An 18,201-nucleotide genomic window follows, 5' to 3' on the forward strand; every position below is an offset into this window, starting at 1 on the left:
GGTTTACACGCAAATTCTGAATCCCACAGCACTGAATTCAGTCTGCCTGGATACAGCATTCTGATTTCAGCACTTGGTCACTGCAAGAGTCCTCCAACCTCAGGCCATGAAAATGGTTCAGCATAAACGAATACAAATATATAAGTGATGTACAGACATTCCTATAATAACTGCAGCTGACCTCCATCTAAACTTTGTAGGGAGGAATCTGCTTTGTGTACGCTCTCCCTCCCTGGAAAATTGTGCTACCACTGCTGTCTGCTACTGCAGAACAATTGACAGGTTAGCCTCCAGCCAGCATGCTGATGCAAAAGAAAATCAAATACTGCGTAATAAAGTTTGCATGAAATTCTTACGTGCAACAATTCCCCACTGTGCTGACCTGTATGATACTGACTTATACAATACAGCATAATTTAAGAGTTGGGCAAAGCAGAATAGAAAGTTGTATTTAGTTTGCTTTTCTTTATTATCATAAATACTGCCCCACATCTGATGACTGTAAACCACTATTAACATTACTTTAAAGTTATATAAATAAACTTTAATACCCCACTCATGACTTACTGGTACTTTATCAAAAATATAGTAAACAAAGTTTGTTTTACTAGAGCTGTGTGGGAGCCAGAATTTTTGCGTGGGGGAAATTCCATTATTTTTGAGATATGTTTTCAGTCTAAATTGTAGCAAAACATAGAATTTCAAGCAGCAAAGAGTCCTGTGGCACCTTATAGACTAACAGACGTTTGGAGCATGAGCTGCATGCATGTACATGCATCCGATGAAGTGGGTACTCACCCACGAAAGCTTATGCTCCAAAACGTCTGTTAGTCTATAAGGTGCCACAGGACTCTGCTGCTTTTACAGATCCTGACTAACACGGCTACCCCTCTGATACTTGATAGAATTTCAAAATTTCCTGTGAAATTAAATTTTTGAAAATGTTTTGTTTTGGGTGAATTGAAACATTTCAATTTCAACTTAAAAAAATGAACATAAAAATATCAAAACCAAAAATCAAAACATTCTGTTCTGAAAATGTCAAAATGGAATGTTTCAACATTATCAAAAGGCTTCATATTGATGTAATGACATTTCATCAAAATTATCTTCCTTCTGTGGAATGTTTCCATTTTCCACTTCTTGGTGGAAAACCATACCATTGGAAAATTTTCAACCAGCTCTTCTTATTGCAATTACTTAAGGGTAAAGAAATAGATTTTCCAACAGTTCATTTTTTAAAAAGATTTTTATTTCCTGGTTCTGTAAGTGTTCTTAGAAAATAAATAGCTCATCAAGTGACAAGGCAATTACCTTGGATGTTGGAAATCTCACCTTTTCAACTTAAGATTTTTGAAGAAAGTTGAGACGTTTTCCAGCTTCCAATTACAAACCTTCAGCAACTTGTATTTTAAGAGTTTGATGTAAACTTTGCTTACTTACTATAGGCCTATACAAATCAGGTGCATCTTCAGTAGAGATGGGCCTGAGCCAAAGCTCCAGATTCAAACCCTGGATTCCAGTTTGAATGTGGTATTGCAGCTTGAATGTTTCTTTAATGGACTGTTTTACTGATATTATTTACTTGTATCGTGGTAGCACCTAGAAGCCCCAATATTGGACCAGGACCCCCATTGTGCTAGGGGCTGTACAAATGAAGAATAAAGAGACACTCCTTGAGCTAAAGAGCGAACCCCCTGACATTTGGGAAAGCTTGGATTCTAATCTGGATTTCAGACCCCCACACCCAGGAGAGTTCAGACTGGGATTTTTGGCCCATCTTTATTCTGCAATAAATGAAACCAATTTCCAATTAGTTGTCTGGTGGGCAATTTGCTTAGTTATTGCTCCTAATCCCTTACAAACTCGGAATAAATGTTGTCTGCTACCCAAGGATGATTAACAGATTGGCTGCGCTCAAAAGAATGTCTGGGTGACTGAGGGAGGTGGGGTTGGTAATTTAAAAAGCTACATCACAAATAAGAACTAGATGAATCAAAAACCTGGAACTGAGCCCCAACTCCAAGGGTGGATCTCAAACCTATTTTTGGAGCAGGCGGAGTCTGAACACAGATGCTGAACACCCTCAAATTTGGAAAAACACATATTTGTTTGCATATGTGTAGATACCAGAGGTTAGTTTGCCCCATTACAGAGAGGTGACACTTGGATCAGGATCCAGATCCTCAGCTGGTGTATGTTGTCATAGATAACTCCACTGACTTCAATGAGGCTATGGCAATGTACGCCAGCTGTGGCTCTGCCCCTTGAGTTCACATCTGGGGATCAGATGGGGAACAAAACTTCCAGCCCATCTCCAGTAATTCAGCCTGGAAAAATGGATGAGGATTCCACATACTATACAGGTTGCCAGACACCTGTGCAAAGGAATTGGGTGTACTAGAACTGGGAGTTCTGCCTGTTGAGCTAGGGATGACTCCACTAGTTCACACCAGCAGACACTCACAATTCCTTGGAAAGTATCAACGGCCTTGGAAATCACAGTAGGTGCGTTAAGGTGCCAGGAGACTGCATTGCTTCCATGCAGTCACTCCTTTTACAAAAAGAATTAGTTCTATCATCTCATCCAACCTCAGTCTCTATTGTCACCTTCCCATTGTCTCTGCATAAAGATGGTTCAACACTAAGCCTTGTGGTCTCAGGACATTACAAATACCTGGAAAATGCCACTCTGACATGTAGCCCTCCTAAATGATGTTGCCTTCAGCTCTTGTAAGTGACAAATGCCCTCTAGAGAATCATGCAATGTGCTAAGTAAACCAGTTGGTTGTTACCCCCTGCCACAGGATGGTTGCATGTCATTGCATATGCATACTATAATCTGTAAAAAACTTTGGGATTACAAACTACTAGTAGTGGTATAATCTCTCTACTCCCCTACACTGCAGAAGAGGGCAGATTCCCAGCATATGGAGTAGGACAGACAACTAACTATTCTCAGAGAAATACTTGCTATGAACAGCTTTTCAAACATTAATGATGTGATGGGCACAGTAGCAGGGAATGAGAGGGAAAATAGGCAATGATTTCTATAAGGTACCATAAGAAAAAAATAATAAAGTACACCACTGCATGTGTAGGCACAGTCTGGCAAGCTGACCAGGACAGAAAAAAGTGCATCACCGTGGAGAGGCACCCAGCACACATGAACATCAGAGACACCTCCCAAGGATAATGCAGTCACTCATCTAGCAACTGTGACAGTGCCAGATGTTTTGCTTGGGCGCTGTGTGCCTTTTTATTACCAGCTGCTGCATGCTGGCCTGAAGCACTGAAACCAGGGACTCTGGATGAGCACAGGAGCAATGACAACTTTCAGTGTAGAATCCATCTAAAAAGGAAGGCAAATGGGGAGGCATGGATGACTCAAGGGAAAAGGGATGTACGGCCACAGGTCACTGTTTCATTTATTCCAGGTCAGTAGTGGTGCACATCATTATTATTGGAAGGCTGCTGTGAAAATTAATTTGGTGGTTTCAATCCAGTGCCTAGTGTTCAGGCGTAACATTTTCAAAAGCACATAAGTGACAAAGGAGCTTACGTCCCACTGACTGTCAACAGAAGGCAGTGCTTTGAAAATGGGGCCTACATTCCTAAGTAATTTAGACACTTTTGAAAATTTTACCCCAGATGTCTAAAGCCAAGTGTGATGCTCATTGGCTTCCATGCTGGCGATCATGGCAGAGGCCAAAGACTGAATGGGTCACAAAAACTGAACTTCCCCTAGAGGAAAAACTTCCCCAATCATCCTCTAAAAATGGCCCCTCCTATTCAGAGCGGGCAAGTTGGCAGATGCAGTGCTGGGGAAGCATGTAGGTCTCTGGGGTAAATGCAGACATCCAGTTTCCAGGAGTGTTAGTCCTGCACCAAAATTCTTCTTTTTTGCCACTTCCCTATTGGGAGTCAGCGACTTTTATAGCCTTCTTCCAATACTCATGATTGTATGCCCGGCTGTCATGCAGATTGGTTTCTCTGAGGTCTACAGATATTTGGTCTATGTACCAAGTCTTTGGTCTCCCCTTTTGTCCTCTTCTGTCTACAATCATTGCAAGAGCCATTCTACCAATATAGCTCTCAGGTCTCCATATCGACATAACCTAACCTTCCTCAACTTGTCTTCAGTTGCGGCAACCCAAATAAGGCCCCTTACAACCTCATTACATTTCCTATCATGGAGCATCCAACCATTTGACAATCTCAACATCTTCATTTCCATGGCGGAGAGCATACTGATTTCCTTTCTTGTGGCTGGCCAAGTCTCTGTTCCGTAGATTAAGATGGGTTGAGTTATAGTTTTATACACTCTACTTTTTAACTATATTGGCATCTTTTTGAAATTCAGGATTGAAGTAGTGGGACTAGTAAAATAACAGTAACGGGGATCAACTAAGTGAAGTGTGGGCCCATTTGGAAAGGTTTGATTTGCCATTGGGGAGCTGGGAGTTTGCTTTGTTGAGGGTGCCACGACTAGGCAGGCTGCTGTAAATTGCTAAACAGAACTGAGGTTTAAAAATAAAGGGAAAATAAATTGTCATTTTCATTAATGCCAGGAACAAAGGTTATTTTCTTTCCTTCCCACATGACTGCACATACGTGTACACATAGGGCTGTGTAGCTGCGGAGGGTATCAGTTGCAGTGTTTTTGTTGCTACTGGGCACCTTGCAGCTTCTTTAATGGAATATACTCAGCTTCTCACTTTGGACTGGGCGTGGGGTGCTCCATAGGTTCCATGTCCTTCAGCCTGACCCTGACCCTTTATCTCCCTATAGATTTCACTACTCTGGTCACGTCAGGAGATTAATGAGGTCCATCTTTATACATAATAAATTACCTCAAGCTCTCTCTCGAGATCTTTGGCCTTCTCATGTGTTAAACAGCTGCCGACTCTGAATGGGGGATCCGGCGCTATGCCGGTAGCAGCGTTCTCATCCATGTCCTAGCTACCTAGCATCTGGGACACTCACTGTTAAACACACAGCTCTGATTTCATTCGACACACAAATTCTGCCAGCAGCAAGAGTCCCCAGCCAGCAAAGATGAAACAGGAGCAGCCGGCACTGCATCAGAGAATTCTGAAAGCCTCAGCTCCACTTTACGGTGTCCTTTCATTGCCACTGAGCTCCATTTTATTTGCTGCTATTTTTATAGCTGATCTTCGTCTATCCAGATGGTTTTACGCTGCTCTTCCCCAATCTTCTCCTTGATTATTCGGATGAGATCCTCAATACTGCTCCACATGTCTGCCTCTAGGGTGGCATAAAGGCATGGTAGTGTCTCCAGTTCTTTCTCCTTCTGGCGACACATGCGTAGGAACTCCTCCTCAGTCTCTGGCTTTGGCAACAGCTTCCTGCATCAGATGACCAAGCCGAAAATAAGCAAAAACAGGGTTGTGTTTAAAGTGAATCCCTACAATGTCCCTCTCTCCCAGCAAGAGTTGATGTAAAGAAAGGTGTAGGACAGCTAGAATGTGACAGCTACTCCGGTCATGTCCTCTCCCACCAAAACTGACATGGAGAACAATGAAGGAGTGCTCATTGTAGGGAGATTATCACTACTCCAGACCCAATCTTTCCCAGTAGGGAATGGCACAGGAGTGCTCAGTATGGGGGAGTGCACAGATAGTCCAGTCCAATGCCGTCCTCCTGCAACAAACACTGCCGTCAGGAGTGGTGACAGAGTGCTGGATTTGGGGCAACTCATAGCTACTTCAGTGGTCATATTTCCGGGGAGGAGTCATGGGAGGAAACAGAGCCATACTGAAGTACTAGATTAGCAAGAAGAAGCTCCCCCGCTCCCATGATAAAGTCATTGGACTATAGTGTTATTCAGTGACAAAGACACAATAGCATATGTTCCAAAGATTTGATATGTTACCTGAACCTCTTGATGTTTTTCTCTGAGACTCTGATAAAGAGAATAATGGGATATATCTTGGCTTTGATTAAATCCTTTGTGCAGCTTATTCCAGCTTCCAGCAGACAATGCTTATTCTAAAAACATAAAGTCATAACAGGGTCATGAGGGAACATCCACAGCTTGTATCTTACACTAATATCTTGTGATACAGACAGACATATCTCAATAGGGTCAGGTGAATTGCTCTTCATTCATCAGATCTGATGTAAAACCTTTACATCAAATGTACATTTCAGGTCCAAACTCCTCCCATGAATCCACAACTAGCCTATCAGACAAAAGCTCATTTTAGTACTCAGTATGAGAGCTCTCCTTTTGCAAAGGTTTAAAAATGAGTGACCCGAACTAAAGGTAATGAACAAGCTAAAATACTATAAATAAAAAATAAAGTCAGACATATATTATATAGTCACATGCACGGGTGTGGTCTTTGTTCAAAGAGAACATATACTGTAATTACTTCTGAAAAACAACCAACTACTCACTTTAATCCTTCTTTTTTCTCCACCGTGTAACAAATACACTGTATTTGAAGCTATCTCTCTGTCTGACAATGTTATCTTTATACTGCATATCATTGTCTCTCTCTGTATCCCAGTCTATCCTTTTCCTTGTCTAGCTCCCCGTCTCTCTCTTTTGCATTCACACACAGCCGAAACAAAAGGGGGACTGACTAGGGAAGAGTGGGTAGGAAATGAAAGGGTATTTCATTCTATCAAGGTAGGCCATCACAGAGAGAGAGTGCAAATGTAAAAGGATATGGCTAAGGATCAAAAAGAAAGGAAAAATAACTGCACAAAGCTAAAGCTCTTTGGGGAAAGATAAATAGAAATCCGGGAACAGGATGTGAAAGGGAGAAAAAAGAAGCTACTCTGAAAACATAAGCTCTTAATGTGGCAGTTAACTGACCACTTTTTTTATGAAAAGCAACCCGCTCTGCAGACAGCCTAAATACTGGCTACATTCCACAACCCTCACCTTGGCAGTGACGGCCTCAATATTGGCAGGTACAATGCATTCATAGGCGTTTGGATTCTTCTCTCTGGAAAAGATGATAGTCTCCGTCCTTTGCTTCCTTAGGAACTCTTCCTTTGTCACAATATCTGGAGAGGGAGGGGGATGAAAGGAAGGTTAGTAGGTTCACATAATATGTGCACCTAGGAAACTGTCCCACAGGAATTCAGACAGGACTCTGATGGTACAGGGAAAGAAGACCAAGAGTCTTCCTGAGTGCTGGTCTCATTTCATTCATTTAATTGAACTGAAGCCTCAAATATGGCCTGCGCCAGTGAATTGCTGAGCAATCACCACAACACAATCAATGCACCCAATTACAACAATATGATGTAGTAAAAACTATACCAACACCTAAAATCAAAGAGCAACTATGTTCCACAGCACCAAATCACAAGGCTGGGTAGTAGCTGAGACAGCATTTCACACAGTATTAGGTTACTATATCACCACATTATTATTGGTGTTGCCATGGGGCTAAGGGGTCCCAGCCCGTTACAACCACATAGCAGAGAGATGGTCCCTCCTCCGAAGAGCTTACCCAACTCTTGTACTCATACTAAATAAACACTGCAAACCAAACTCTACAGCACGGTACAGAGCCTAGGAATCTGAAAGTCAATCTGACTAGCAACAGACCAATTTCACTATGCAAGGTGTGTGAAATATAGAATAGTAAACAAACTATACAAATGGCAGAGTAAATTAGACTCTTAAAATTACTGTATTTATATCAGTCTAAGTTGTTCATAGTAACAGAGACCAGGGTACTGGGAGTCTCTCTTCATGAGATAGTTGTGATGATCTGGGGAATCTGTTTGTATAATTTATTATTTTTGTGTTGGATTATGAATTCTTTGTCGGTAACTTTACCAAGCTGCAAACTCCATTTTGACTTCTCTGTGACCTCTTTACCTCCGTGTTGGACTGAAATTCGAACGGGCTGACAACAGTGGGTCATTAACTCAGATGGTCTTCTGTTCAAATATAAAGAACCTAGACAATTGACTGGTTCCAAACCAGGAAAATTGGTTTGTCAGGGGAGAGATCACCTGGCAATGAAGTCACCCGATAAGGGTCTGGGGTCATCAGAACAGGCTGATTGAGGAGTCACCTGACTGAAGAACTGAAAAGCTATGAAAGGGCGCATAGGGAGACACACAGAAAGTGTGGGCAGGAGAGGGGAAGAGGATGGACTGGCCAGCCAAAGCTGGCATGGGTGTGCAGGGGGAGAAGGCTCCATGTTTTAGAACATAAACCATGCACTGCAATGGAAGGATGCTGGATGGCCTCAAAGGACTCTGACTCCAGCCCACAGAATGCTCCAGAATGGTGGAGAAACTAAGGCAGTGCAATGCACATAGGGTTTCTTATTTGTGTATAGGGCTATGTGTCTCCTGCTGTTAAGAAAGAGCAATAATGTGTTAGAATCCTGTGCGACGTCTGTATGTGCTATGTGCTACACCTTACCACGTGCCCCCAAGAGGAAACCCAGAAGCCTCAAAACTGCAGGTGGAGTTCTGAAAGAGGGTGTGTTTAAGCTATGGCAGGAGTCTGAGGGTGCATTTTGATTAGTTGCTGTGGAGTGGTTGCAACTTAAGCTGTTGCATCCCTGCTGTATTACTCAGAAGCACTTGAGCTTCAGCCCAAGACCCCACCAATGGGCTAGCTAGCCCAAGCCTACAGCACCAATTAATTCAAGCTAGAGATTTGCGTGTGTGGATGGGAATTGAGTTAGTGGTCACAGTCAAGTTACAACCTGAGATAACTGTGCTGTGAAGACACATCCTGAGGGGCCAGCACTGGTTCTAGGGACTGGGCTGTGCAGTCTAAGCTCTCAGGAGCGGGTGCCAGATTAAGATCTGTACTCTGAAGGCATGTTAGGGATCCTAAACCGGGGGAGTGACTGTACTCTGTTCATGATCTGCAGGCTTAAAACAGAAGGGATTCAGCACCTGGATCCTCATAGCTGTCTGGTGAGTGGAAGAGAGGTGGCGCTTAATTGGAGCTATGACAGTAGTGTATCCCAGAGCAATCACGGTACAGGATACTGCTTTGAATGGTAAACAGTTAACAAGAAAGAGTTTCACTCAAAAACCCAGTCTTTGGAGAAGATCAAATGCAAGATCTTCATGCCCTGGACTGGAAAGAAACCTATCATTGGTTGGAAGGAAGATATTCATCATTATAGCAACAGCTAGACACGAGCTGATCGAAATGTCACACTACCTAGAGTTAAACACATTAGTACTGACAAAGAACACTCACAAATGCCAGTCCCTGGAGTGTATCATGGCAACTATAGAACCTACACATGTACAACGTTCACAGACACAGCACCTGAGGACCATGGATATCTCAGACACATTCAGAATGTTCTTACAAATTGTCACGTTGCAGGATGCAGAGCTATGCTGCGTGGTGACATGGCAGCAGGAGTCCCGGCAGCTGGCGTTTGTATGCCTATAGTAAAAAGGCTTGCTAAATTTAATACGTACTGCAATCTTTTACACATTTACCTGGCTTGCACATGTTGAATTCCAAGGCACCGCCAGAATTGAGAAGCTTCTGCACCAAGGTCTTTGCAAGCATAGTGGGAGTGAAGAGGACCGGGCGCCTGCGGTCACAGTGGATTGGTCGCACCAAACTATAGGGGATCAGACTTAGGCTCTTATTGATTTCACTTTCTGAATCCAAATCTGAGTAAAGAGGAGACGGTTTACAATCTAGTTTGTTCTTCACCAGTACTAGCAGAAGGATGTAGAAGACTCACATACATTAAAGAAGGGAATTGCATGTTTGGTCATCTTATCCATCCCTCCACCCAGAGCAGTGCTTCCCCTACAGTATATTCTCCAGTGCAATGTCTGGTCTAGTTTTAAATGACTCAAGCAATAGATCCTCGTCATTGTCCTTGGGAGACTATTTCACAGCTAAATAGACCACTCAGTTTGACATTTTTTCCTGATTAACAGCTTAAATTTTCCTTTGTTTAACTCTAATTCATTACTTGGAGTTATACCTCCTTGGAGGAAGAACGGGAGAGAACCTAGGAACAGTTGTCAACAAAATAGGAAGTTTCAGGCCAGTGGACTTGTTTTCAAGAGCTATCTTCCCCCCGCCTCTCCAGAAAACTCCAAGGATTGAGTCACATGCAGAACATAAAAATTAGAGACGGAAAAGGCCTAGGACCTGATTGTGCACTGCCTCCCACTTGTGTAGTCATTTAAGCTATGTCAAGCGGGTGTAAAATCCTGTTGTGCTGTTATGTCCTTACCTTCCAGTTTATCAGGCAACAGTTTCATTGCTTCAGAAGAGGTCCGGGCCAGACTGGAGGAATAGCCAGTGACAATGCGGACTCGCTCATTGCTGTTCATACGTTTGTATTTGTTTTCAGACCTGCTAACAAACTGAAAGAGCAAACAAAGAGGCTTGACCCTCACCCATTCTATGGAATTATATTCTTTATTCTTCCATATATTTGTTCGCTCCATGCCCCTCTCCATTATCTACCAGATTTGAATTACCTCTGTGTCTAGCAAAAACAAGGCTACAGGTTCACCAACCCTTCCACGGAGCTGCTGGCTGAATTCCAGGGCTATTTTAAACAACGTAGATCTGACCTTCCGCTTTTGTTATTCCCTTGTGGAATTCTTTTCCTCTTGTTCTCTCTACTTATGAGTCATGTTCTATTTCTTTCTCAAAACCCTCCGGCATCAACAGAGTTACTACGGATGGACTCACTGGGGAGTGGCATGCCCACTCCGAATGTTAGCACAGCAGTTCCAGAGACTACCCATTTCTGTACCCTTACCTTATTGCACCCCCCAACATTTAGCTTGTCAGCACTCAACATTTTTTTCCTATAGCAGAATTTAACACCCAACAAAATGCTTCTTTCATACACCATCCACCCAAATATTCACTCCCCCACCTCTGCATTTTCTAACCTTCCCAACCACACCCTTGGGGATTTATGTTAATAATGTGCTCTTCGGTCTAGCAGAGAAAGGCGTAACATGGTCCAATGGTTGGAAACTGAAGCTAGATAAATTCAGACTAGAAATAAGGTGCAAATATTTAAGTGAGAGTAATTAACCATTGGAGCAATTTACCAAGGGTCATGGTGGAGTCTCCATCACTGACAATTTTTAAATGAAGATTGGATGTTTTTCTAAAAGATCTGCTCTAGGAATTGTCTGGGGGAAGTTCAATGACCTGCGTTATACAGGAGTTCATACTAGATAATCGCAATGGTCTCATCTGACCTTGGAATCTATTAATCATACCATTCACCCACCCATTCGCCATCCTCTCCACGATATCTGGCCCTGCAATTAAAAAAACTATTCTCTTCTGGGATTTCATTCTCCTAAGTACCAAGAGAGTTAGTCTGGCCAAGAGAATTTATTGTCATGCTTCAGATGAGGTCCATTTTAGCCCTTCAGGGCAGGGCTGTATGATATATCCAGATTGTATTAATAATGGAGATGAGAGTATTAAAAGCTAAAGGTCCCGCATGACAGGGACAGTTAGAAAGTATAAATCAATCAGATTTCTCATATGTTAAAGGTCTTTGTGACAATCATAAGCACTTGTACAATGTCTCCAGCACGGGAAGTTAGACTCTGAGCGAACATGATACCTGAGAATGTCACAAAGAGATGTCTGACTCAAAGCTCCCAGTGAAAAATCACGCTCTGATGTTTTGTAGAGGAGAATTTTAACTTTATTACCTGTAAAATTTGTCCCAAAAGGAAGCTTGCACGGGAGAGGCGAGGGCTGGCTTTGGGGTCATTCTGTGGGTCCTCTGGCTGCAGTGTATTCTGATAAGAATTGTACAGGAAAAGATCAATTTCAGTAAATCGTAGCATCCAAAAACCAAAACAGGCCTTGAGCAGCTATTCAGCTATTTACAGTTAAGGAGATAGCGACTTGTTAGCAATCATACCCATTACAAAGTTAAGGAGTGTTCTGTGCAAACCACAGACCTAGCACTGCCTAGGCTGAGAAACTCTGCTCCTGTTACTACTTCCCCACATGCCTCTCTTCAGAGGAAGTTTTGTGACTGTGTCTGCTCTAGAGATTTGACCAGAGGCCACCTGTGCAGTGACCAGTTTACTGTGGGATGGCAGGGCTATTTACATCCAGTCATGCTTTGATGCCAGTGATTGCCATCTACCCTGACACTTGATCAGAGGAGACTGGAGGACCATCTGGTACTTTACCTTGTTTGAAGTCTAATCCAAATGGTGATTGTAGCATCTCTGCATTATTGGAAGCATTCTTATGTGTGGTCCCAAAGTATGTTAAAGGAGTGCTAGGTGCACACATGGTGGCTAATACAGCAGAAAACTAATGTACTAATGTACACAGTAGGAACTCTTGGGGCAATAGACAACCTAGTATCACTGTGAGTAAGGGAAAAAGTCTGAAGACATGATGCACAGAAGATACAGTAATCCCACTTCTCTGCATGGGATATACTTTTGGAGGAGACAGATTATTTGGGCCCGGGACAAAGAGAATTCTAAGGGTTAGATGCTTGTTCAAGACAGGAGAGAAAAAATTCTGATTATTAGCTCTAAGGACACAGTTTCTTCCCCATGTACGATTGAGGGAAAGACCTTTGGAAGGTTAGAGGTGTGGAAGACTTAAAGAGACTAGAGGCCAGGTAGGGTGGATATTAAACATGTGGCGACTTCTCCCTGTCAGCATCAGGAGTTAAAATAATACTGGAGCTAGACCCTGAGCAGGGAACACGGTGGGTAAAAGGAATGGAGACACAAGACAGTTACCCACAGGGTGGACCAAAGGAAGCTTCCAGAGGGTGATTCACAACAGGAATGTAAGGTAAAGATGAAGTAGTGAGCAATATCGAGTGCTGGAGCAATTGGTGTGGAAAGACCCAGGCTGTGGAGACCTACCCGGAGTGCTCGAAGAGTGTTGGATGAACTTTCCGTCTCATCCCTGCTGCCTCTGTGCATCAACCGCTGTAGCTTCACCAGAAAGAGCTGCTGGGCTCTGCAAGAAACAGTGAACATGTGGATCAAGAAGACGCATTTGAGGTCATCAAGAGGAAGAGTGGATGCAATGGTCAGTGTTTGGGAAAAGACTACAGAGAACAGCAATGAGGAATGGATGAATCACACAGTGAAGACACGGAACAAAATAGTCAGCAGGACTGTGGTACACAGCTGAGGAAAAGGGGGGTCTCCATTGTACATCTTCCTATCCTGCTCTCTAAGAAACCCACAGTCTCCTAATAAAATCTGGGGTCTCCCCCTCAAAACCCTTATGCTCACATGCTTATGCTTATGTTGCAACCAAAGACCCATCCTGATCACCAACCCTGAGAGTTGCACCTCCCCCCATTATAGCAGGTACTGATTTACACAACAGTGCTCATATAGTTGCTGCTCGTGGTTACGGTCACTGTCCTATTTCAGCCTGCATTATGCTCACCTGCTGTAGCTGGGGATGGTCCCCGTTTCCAGGTTCCTGTCAGTGAAAGGGTCAACTCTTGCACACAGCCACTCACACTTCCCCTGGTACATGGTGTCAAGAATATGCACAATCTCATCACACTTCACCGACAGGGAGCAGCAGTCCAGCTGGCTAGAGATGTTCAGATTCAGGCGGATGTGAAATGAGTCCCCTGACGTGATCAACCCTTCCTCCAGTTCCGACAGCAGTTTCCTGTAACCTGTAGCAACAAAGGAAGGAGCCAAGCATGGTCAATCTGTGGCCAAGTGCTGCTGTATTCCTAGCTTTCAGTGAGGAGGCACTGTTGTGGTAGAAGTTCACTGCACTGAAATCCTAGTTTAAATTGACAGGGCACTTCTGAGAGGAAACTCATACTGATAGAGTGATAGTTGGAATGGTTTGGGAGCAGCTCACGCTGCAGGTATCACAGTCCATAAGAGATTCCTGTTGTAAGGATACATTCAGGCAACGTCATTTCTGGTAGGTTTTATACAAATCATCCATAAAACAGTGAACTTCCCAACAAAGACAGGCTGAAAAGCTTAAGCTGTTATACTTAATCCTGCAAGTATAACATGAATTCTACCAGGTGGTCTAATGGCAGGCTATTCGCTTTATTAACAGCTGTAACTGGCACTCCCACAATCTGTAACATGCTTTATCTGCAGCCAAGTGGTGCTCAAAAAAGGGTGATATTCTTTTCTACTTAAACATCAAAGGAAAATCAAAGAAATCACTTCCAGCATGATCTGTACATCTGAATTCCCCTGACTAGGATAAAGAAGGGGGCAACATAGCTACACAAGTAAAAAATGGGTTTTGGAATGTAATTTTTAATCCAAAATACCAAATTATGGCCACAAGCTATGATCATTAAAACCAAACTCCATTCATCATGCACACGCTTCTGCCGTTAAAGATAAGATAAAACTGCAACAGTAATAAACAAGGTAAACTCCAAAGTGTAACTGTTAAATCAGACTTTAGAGGTGTAAAAGAAAATGTAGCACACCATGTTACATCACAGAAAATAGTGCACAAAAATCATCTGGCACATTGTGATTATTGTCTCCAATGACCCACCCAGTAGGCTCTCCAGACTCTTGGAATGACAGATGTATGGGCGATGTCTGCTTTCAATCTTGCCTTAACTAGAATTTCAGCAATCTGTGATGAGCTAAACTTTAGGTCTTACCTTCATGGTTTGGTTTATACTGGAGTGTTACTGGTCCACTGCACCTCTGAATTGTCCAGTGAGCTTCTTCCTTTGTGCAGGTATCCAAGGGAACACTCTGATTTTCCCCTTTGATGCAGCCTTCCAGCTAGATGAAAGAGATACTCTTAGCTGTGAGCTCAGTGTGTGAGACAATTAGGCCATCCATTACATTCTGTAGTTTCTTTCTAGATTAAACAACCTGCCTATTTTTGCTAGCAATGCAATTACATTTAAATGATTTGTCTGTAGCTTCTTTTCTCTCCTCTGGAAATTCTAGAAGTTGACAGAACTGTAACTCCATGATAATCCATGTTTCCCCAGTAGGAGTCACTACTGGGAATGGTATAGGGATGGTGGCTTTAGGGTAAGCCAGCAGCTATTCCTTTCCCGGCTTCTCCTATCAAGAGTGGCAATAGGGAAGGGCGTAGGAATGCTGGTGGCGGGGGGAAGCTCGTAGTATGTCCAGTTCCTGCAGGAATCATAGTAGGGAATGGTGCACAAGCCATGGGGCTGAACAAAACCACAGAGCTACCACAATGACAGCTTCTCCAGGCAGAAGTGGCTACTGGGTATAACAGTTTTAAGGATAACTGCTCATAGACTCGTAGACATTAAGGTCAGAAGGGACCATCATGATTATCTAGTCTGACCTCCTGCACATTGCAGGCTGTAGAACCTCACCCACCCACTCCTGATATAGACTCCTAGCCTCTGGTTGAGTTACTGGAAGTCCTCAAATCATGATTTAAAGACTTCAAGTTACAGAGAATTCACCATTTACACTAGTTTAAACCTGCACGTGATGTGCACTCCATGCTGCAGAAGTCAGCGAACCCCCGCCCCCCTGGATCTCTGCCAAGCTGACCTGGGCAAAAATACCTTCCTGACCCCAAATATAGTGATCACTTAGAACCTGAGCATGTGAGCAAGACCCACCAGGCAGATACCTGGGAAAGAATTCTCTGTAGTAACTCAGAGCCCTCCCCATCTAGTATCCCATCTCCAGCCATTGGGGATTTTTGCTACTGGCAGTTGCAGATGGGCCACATGCCATTGTAGGCAGTCCCATCATACCATTACCTCCTTATCAAGCTCAGTCTTGAAGCCAGTTAGGTTTTTTACCCCCACTGCTTCCCTTGGTAGGCTGTTTCACAACTTCATTCCTCTGATGGTAAGAAACCTTCACCTAATTTCGAGCCTAAACTTGTTGATGGCCAGTTTATATCCATTTGTTCTTGTGTTCACATTGGCGCTTAACTTAAATAACTCCTCTCCTTCCTTGGCATGTATCCCTCTGATGTATTCATAGAGAACAATCAGCCTTCTTTTGGTTAGGCTAAACAAGCCAAGCTCTTGGAGTCTCTTCTCATAAGGTAGGTTTTCCATTCCTCAGATCCTCCTAGTAAGCCCTTCTTTGCACCTGTTCCAGTTTGCATTAATCTTTCTTAAACATGGGATATCAAGTGTGACATTCTATACCTTGGGGGAGTGTCCTATAACTCCCATATTCCTTATTTTTATATGTTTGTGATCTTACATATAAAGCATGCCTTGTAAGGTACCAGGGGAAAGGTTATGATCTGCTGAAAGTCATTTCTCTATCCATATATGCGTATCATTAATGCATATGAAGTTATGAGAATTGTGTTGTATGGTTGTCACTAAAACATTCTGTAAGTTGGGGAATCAGCCAGATATTAGCTCCTCAGATGCAACAGCAAGGAAAGTAACCAACACCCAGGCAGTGTCAATCAACTCATCAACAACCATTGTCCAACAAGGAAGCTACAATTCAATGACTCACTTGCATGAAGCCACACCATGGGAATTGCTCAATCTTGCCTAGAGACTCAGTAATGCCCACCAGACATGCCTGGACTTGTGTATTCCCCAAGCACATGGGACTGAGGTTATAAAACAGAATAGAGCAGGCCTATGCTTTGCCTTTCTCCTGCCGCCAACTATGTTGCAAGCAACCAAGACACTTGGAAGAAGACTGAAGACTCCAAGAGAGGAGACTGGCTCAGATTTAAGGGAAAATCAGTATATTAAGGACTGCAATATCCAATGGGGAGAGAAAAACTGCTTAGTCTAGTTGTTCCCCAGTCTAATAGGGTAGAGAGTTTAGACTGTGTGCTTATATTTTGTTTCTTTTGGTAACTAACTCTGACTTTTTGCCTATCACTTATAGTCACTTAAAATCTATCTTTTGTTTAACTGTTTATCTTTACCAGTGAGTTTGCCTGAAGTGTGTGGTAAATTTGTTCAGGTTTTATACAAAGGCTGGTGTATATCCACTTTCCATTGATGAAGTGGCAAACCAATTAATAAATTTGCACTGCTCATCTTGAGCAGTGCAAAACCGTATATTCCCGAGGTACAGTGCTGGGAGGATTTGACTCTGGTGCCTTTCTCTCTGTGATTCATGAGTGGTTCTGGGAGCATTCATGCAATCTAGCTAGGTGTTGGGTCTCCACATGTGGTTGTGCTGAGTGATAACAGCCCCTGGAGGGATTTGCTGCTGGTCACTAGCAAGGCATTGTGAGAGGCAACCCAGGCTGGAGAGAGTTCAGAGGGAACAGCGGTCCCATGGTCACAGGCTGCACCCCGGGGATCCCATCACATCCAGAATTGCACACAGTATTCCAGATGAGGTTTCACCAGTGCCTGGTGTAATGGTACTAACACTTCCCTGTCTCTTCTGGAAAGACCTCGCCTGATGCATCCTAGGACAACATTTTTCATGGCTGCAACACATTGACAGCTCATAGTCATCCTGTGATCAACCAGTACACCCAGATCTTTCTCCTCCTCTGTCTCTTCCAACTGAAAAGTCCCCAGCTTATAGCAAAAATTCTTGTTCTTAGTCCCTAAACACATGATCTTGCACTTTGCACTATTAAACTGCATCCCATTTCTATTACTCCAGTTTACAAGGTCATCCAGATCTCCTTGTATGATATTCCGGTCTTCCTCTGTATTGGCTATGCCTCCCAAATTGGTATCATCTGCAAATTTTATTAGCACACTCTCACTTGTGTCAAGACCAGTAATAAAACTGTTAAGTAAGATTGGTCCCAAGACCGACCCCGAGGAACTCCACTAGTAACTTCCCTCCAGCCCGACAGTATGACATGTTGTTGTCTCCCCTTTAACCAGTTCCTTATCCAACTCTCATATTAATCCCCATCTTCTCCAATTTACCTAATAATTTTCCATGTGGAACTGTATCAAATGCTTTATTGAAATCCAGATAGATTAGATCTACTGCATTTCTTTTGTCTAGAAAGTCAGTTATCTTCTCAAAGAAGGAGATCAGGTTGGTCTGGTAAGATCTACGTTTTGTAAAACCATGTTGTATTTTATCCTGATTACCATTCACCTCTATATCCTTAACTACTTTCTCTTTCAAAATTTGTTCCAAGACCTTGCATACAATTGAGGTCAAACTAACAGTCCTGTAGTTTCCTGGATTACTTCCCCCCGCTTTTAAAAAAAATAGGAACTATATTAGCCATTCCTTTCTCCATTGCTGTGTCCATTCTTA

At 43.0% G+C, this 18,201-nt stretch overlaps 1 protein-coding gene across 6 annotated transcripts in view; it reads right to left on the bottom strand.

Annotated features, from left to right (window-relative positions):
* Positions 1-1,059: 1,059 nt before the first annotated feature.
* Positions 1,060-18,201, bottom strand: part of CARD11 (caspase recruitment domain family member 11) — a 182,769-nt gene continuing 165,627 nt past the window's right edge. For 5 of the 6 annotated variants that reach the window (XM_039493164.1, XM_039493163.1, XM_039493161.1 and 2 more), the window contains 9 exons: positions 14,634-14,760; positions 13,418-13,658; positions 12,880-12,976; positions 11,689-11,778; positions 10,230-10,362; positions 9,472-9,651; positions 6,917-7,041; positions 5,897-6,012; positions 5,165-5,369 (listed from right to left, as the gene is read on the bottom strand). In XM_039493164.1, the coding sequence (XP_039349098.1) occupies positions 5,165-5,369; positions 5,897-6,012; positions 6,917-7,041; positions 9,472-9,651; positions 10,230-10,362; positions 11,689-11,778; positions 12,880-12,976; positions 13,418-13,658; positions 14,634-14,760 (1,314 nt within the window). Of the gene's footprint in view, positions 5,370-5,896; positions 6,013-6,916; positions 7,042-9,471; positions 9,652-10,229; positions 10,363-11,688; positions 11,779-12,879; positions 12,977-13,417; positions 13,659-14,633; positions 14,761-18,201 lie in introns of all 6 variants that reach the window. The other variant, XM_039493158.1, reaches the window with a different exon arrangement.

Source organism: Mauremys reevesii, linkage group 10 (assembly GCF_016161935.1).
Source record: "Mauremys reevesii isolate NIE-2019 linkage group 10, ASM1616193v1, whole genome shotgun sequence".
In the NCBI taxonomy this organism is placed as follows: Eukaryota; Metazoa; Chordata; order Testudines; family Geoemydidae; genus Mauremys; species Mauremys reevesii.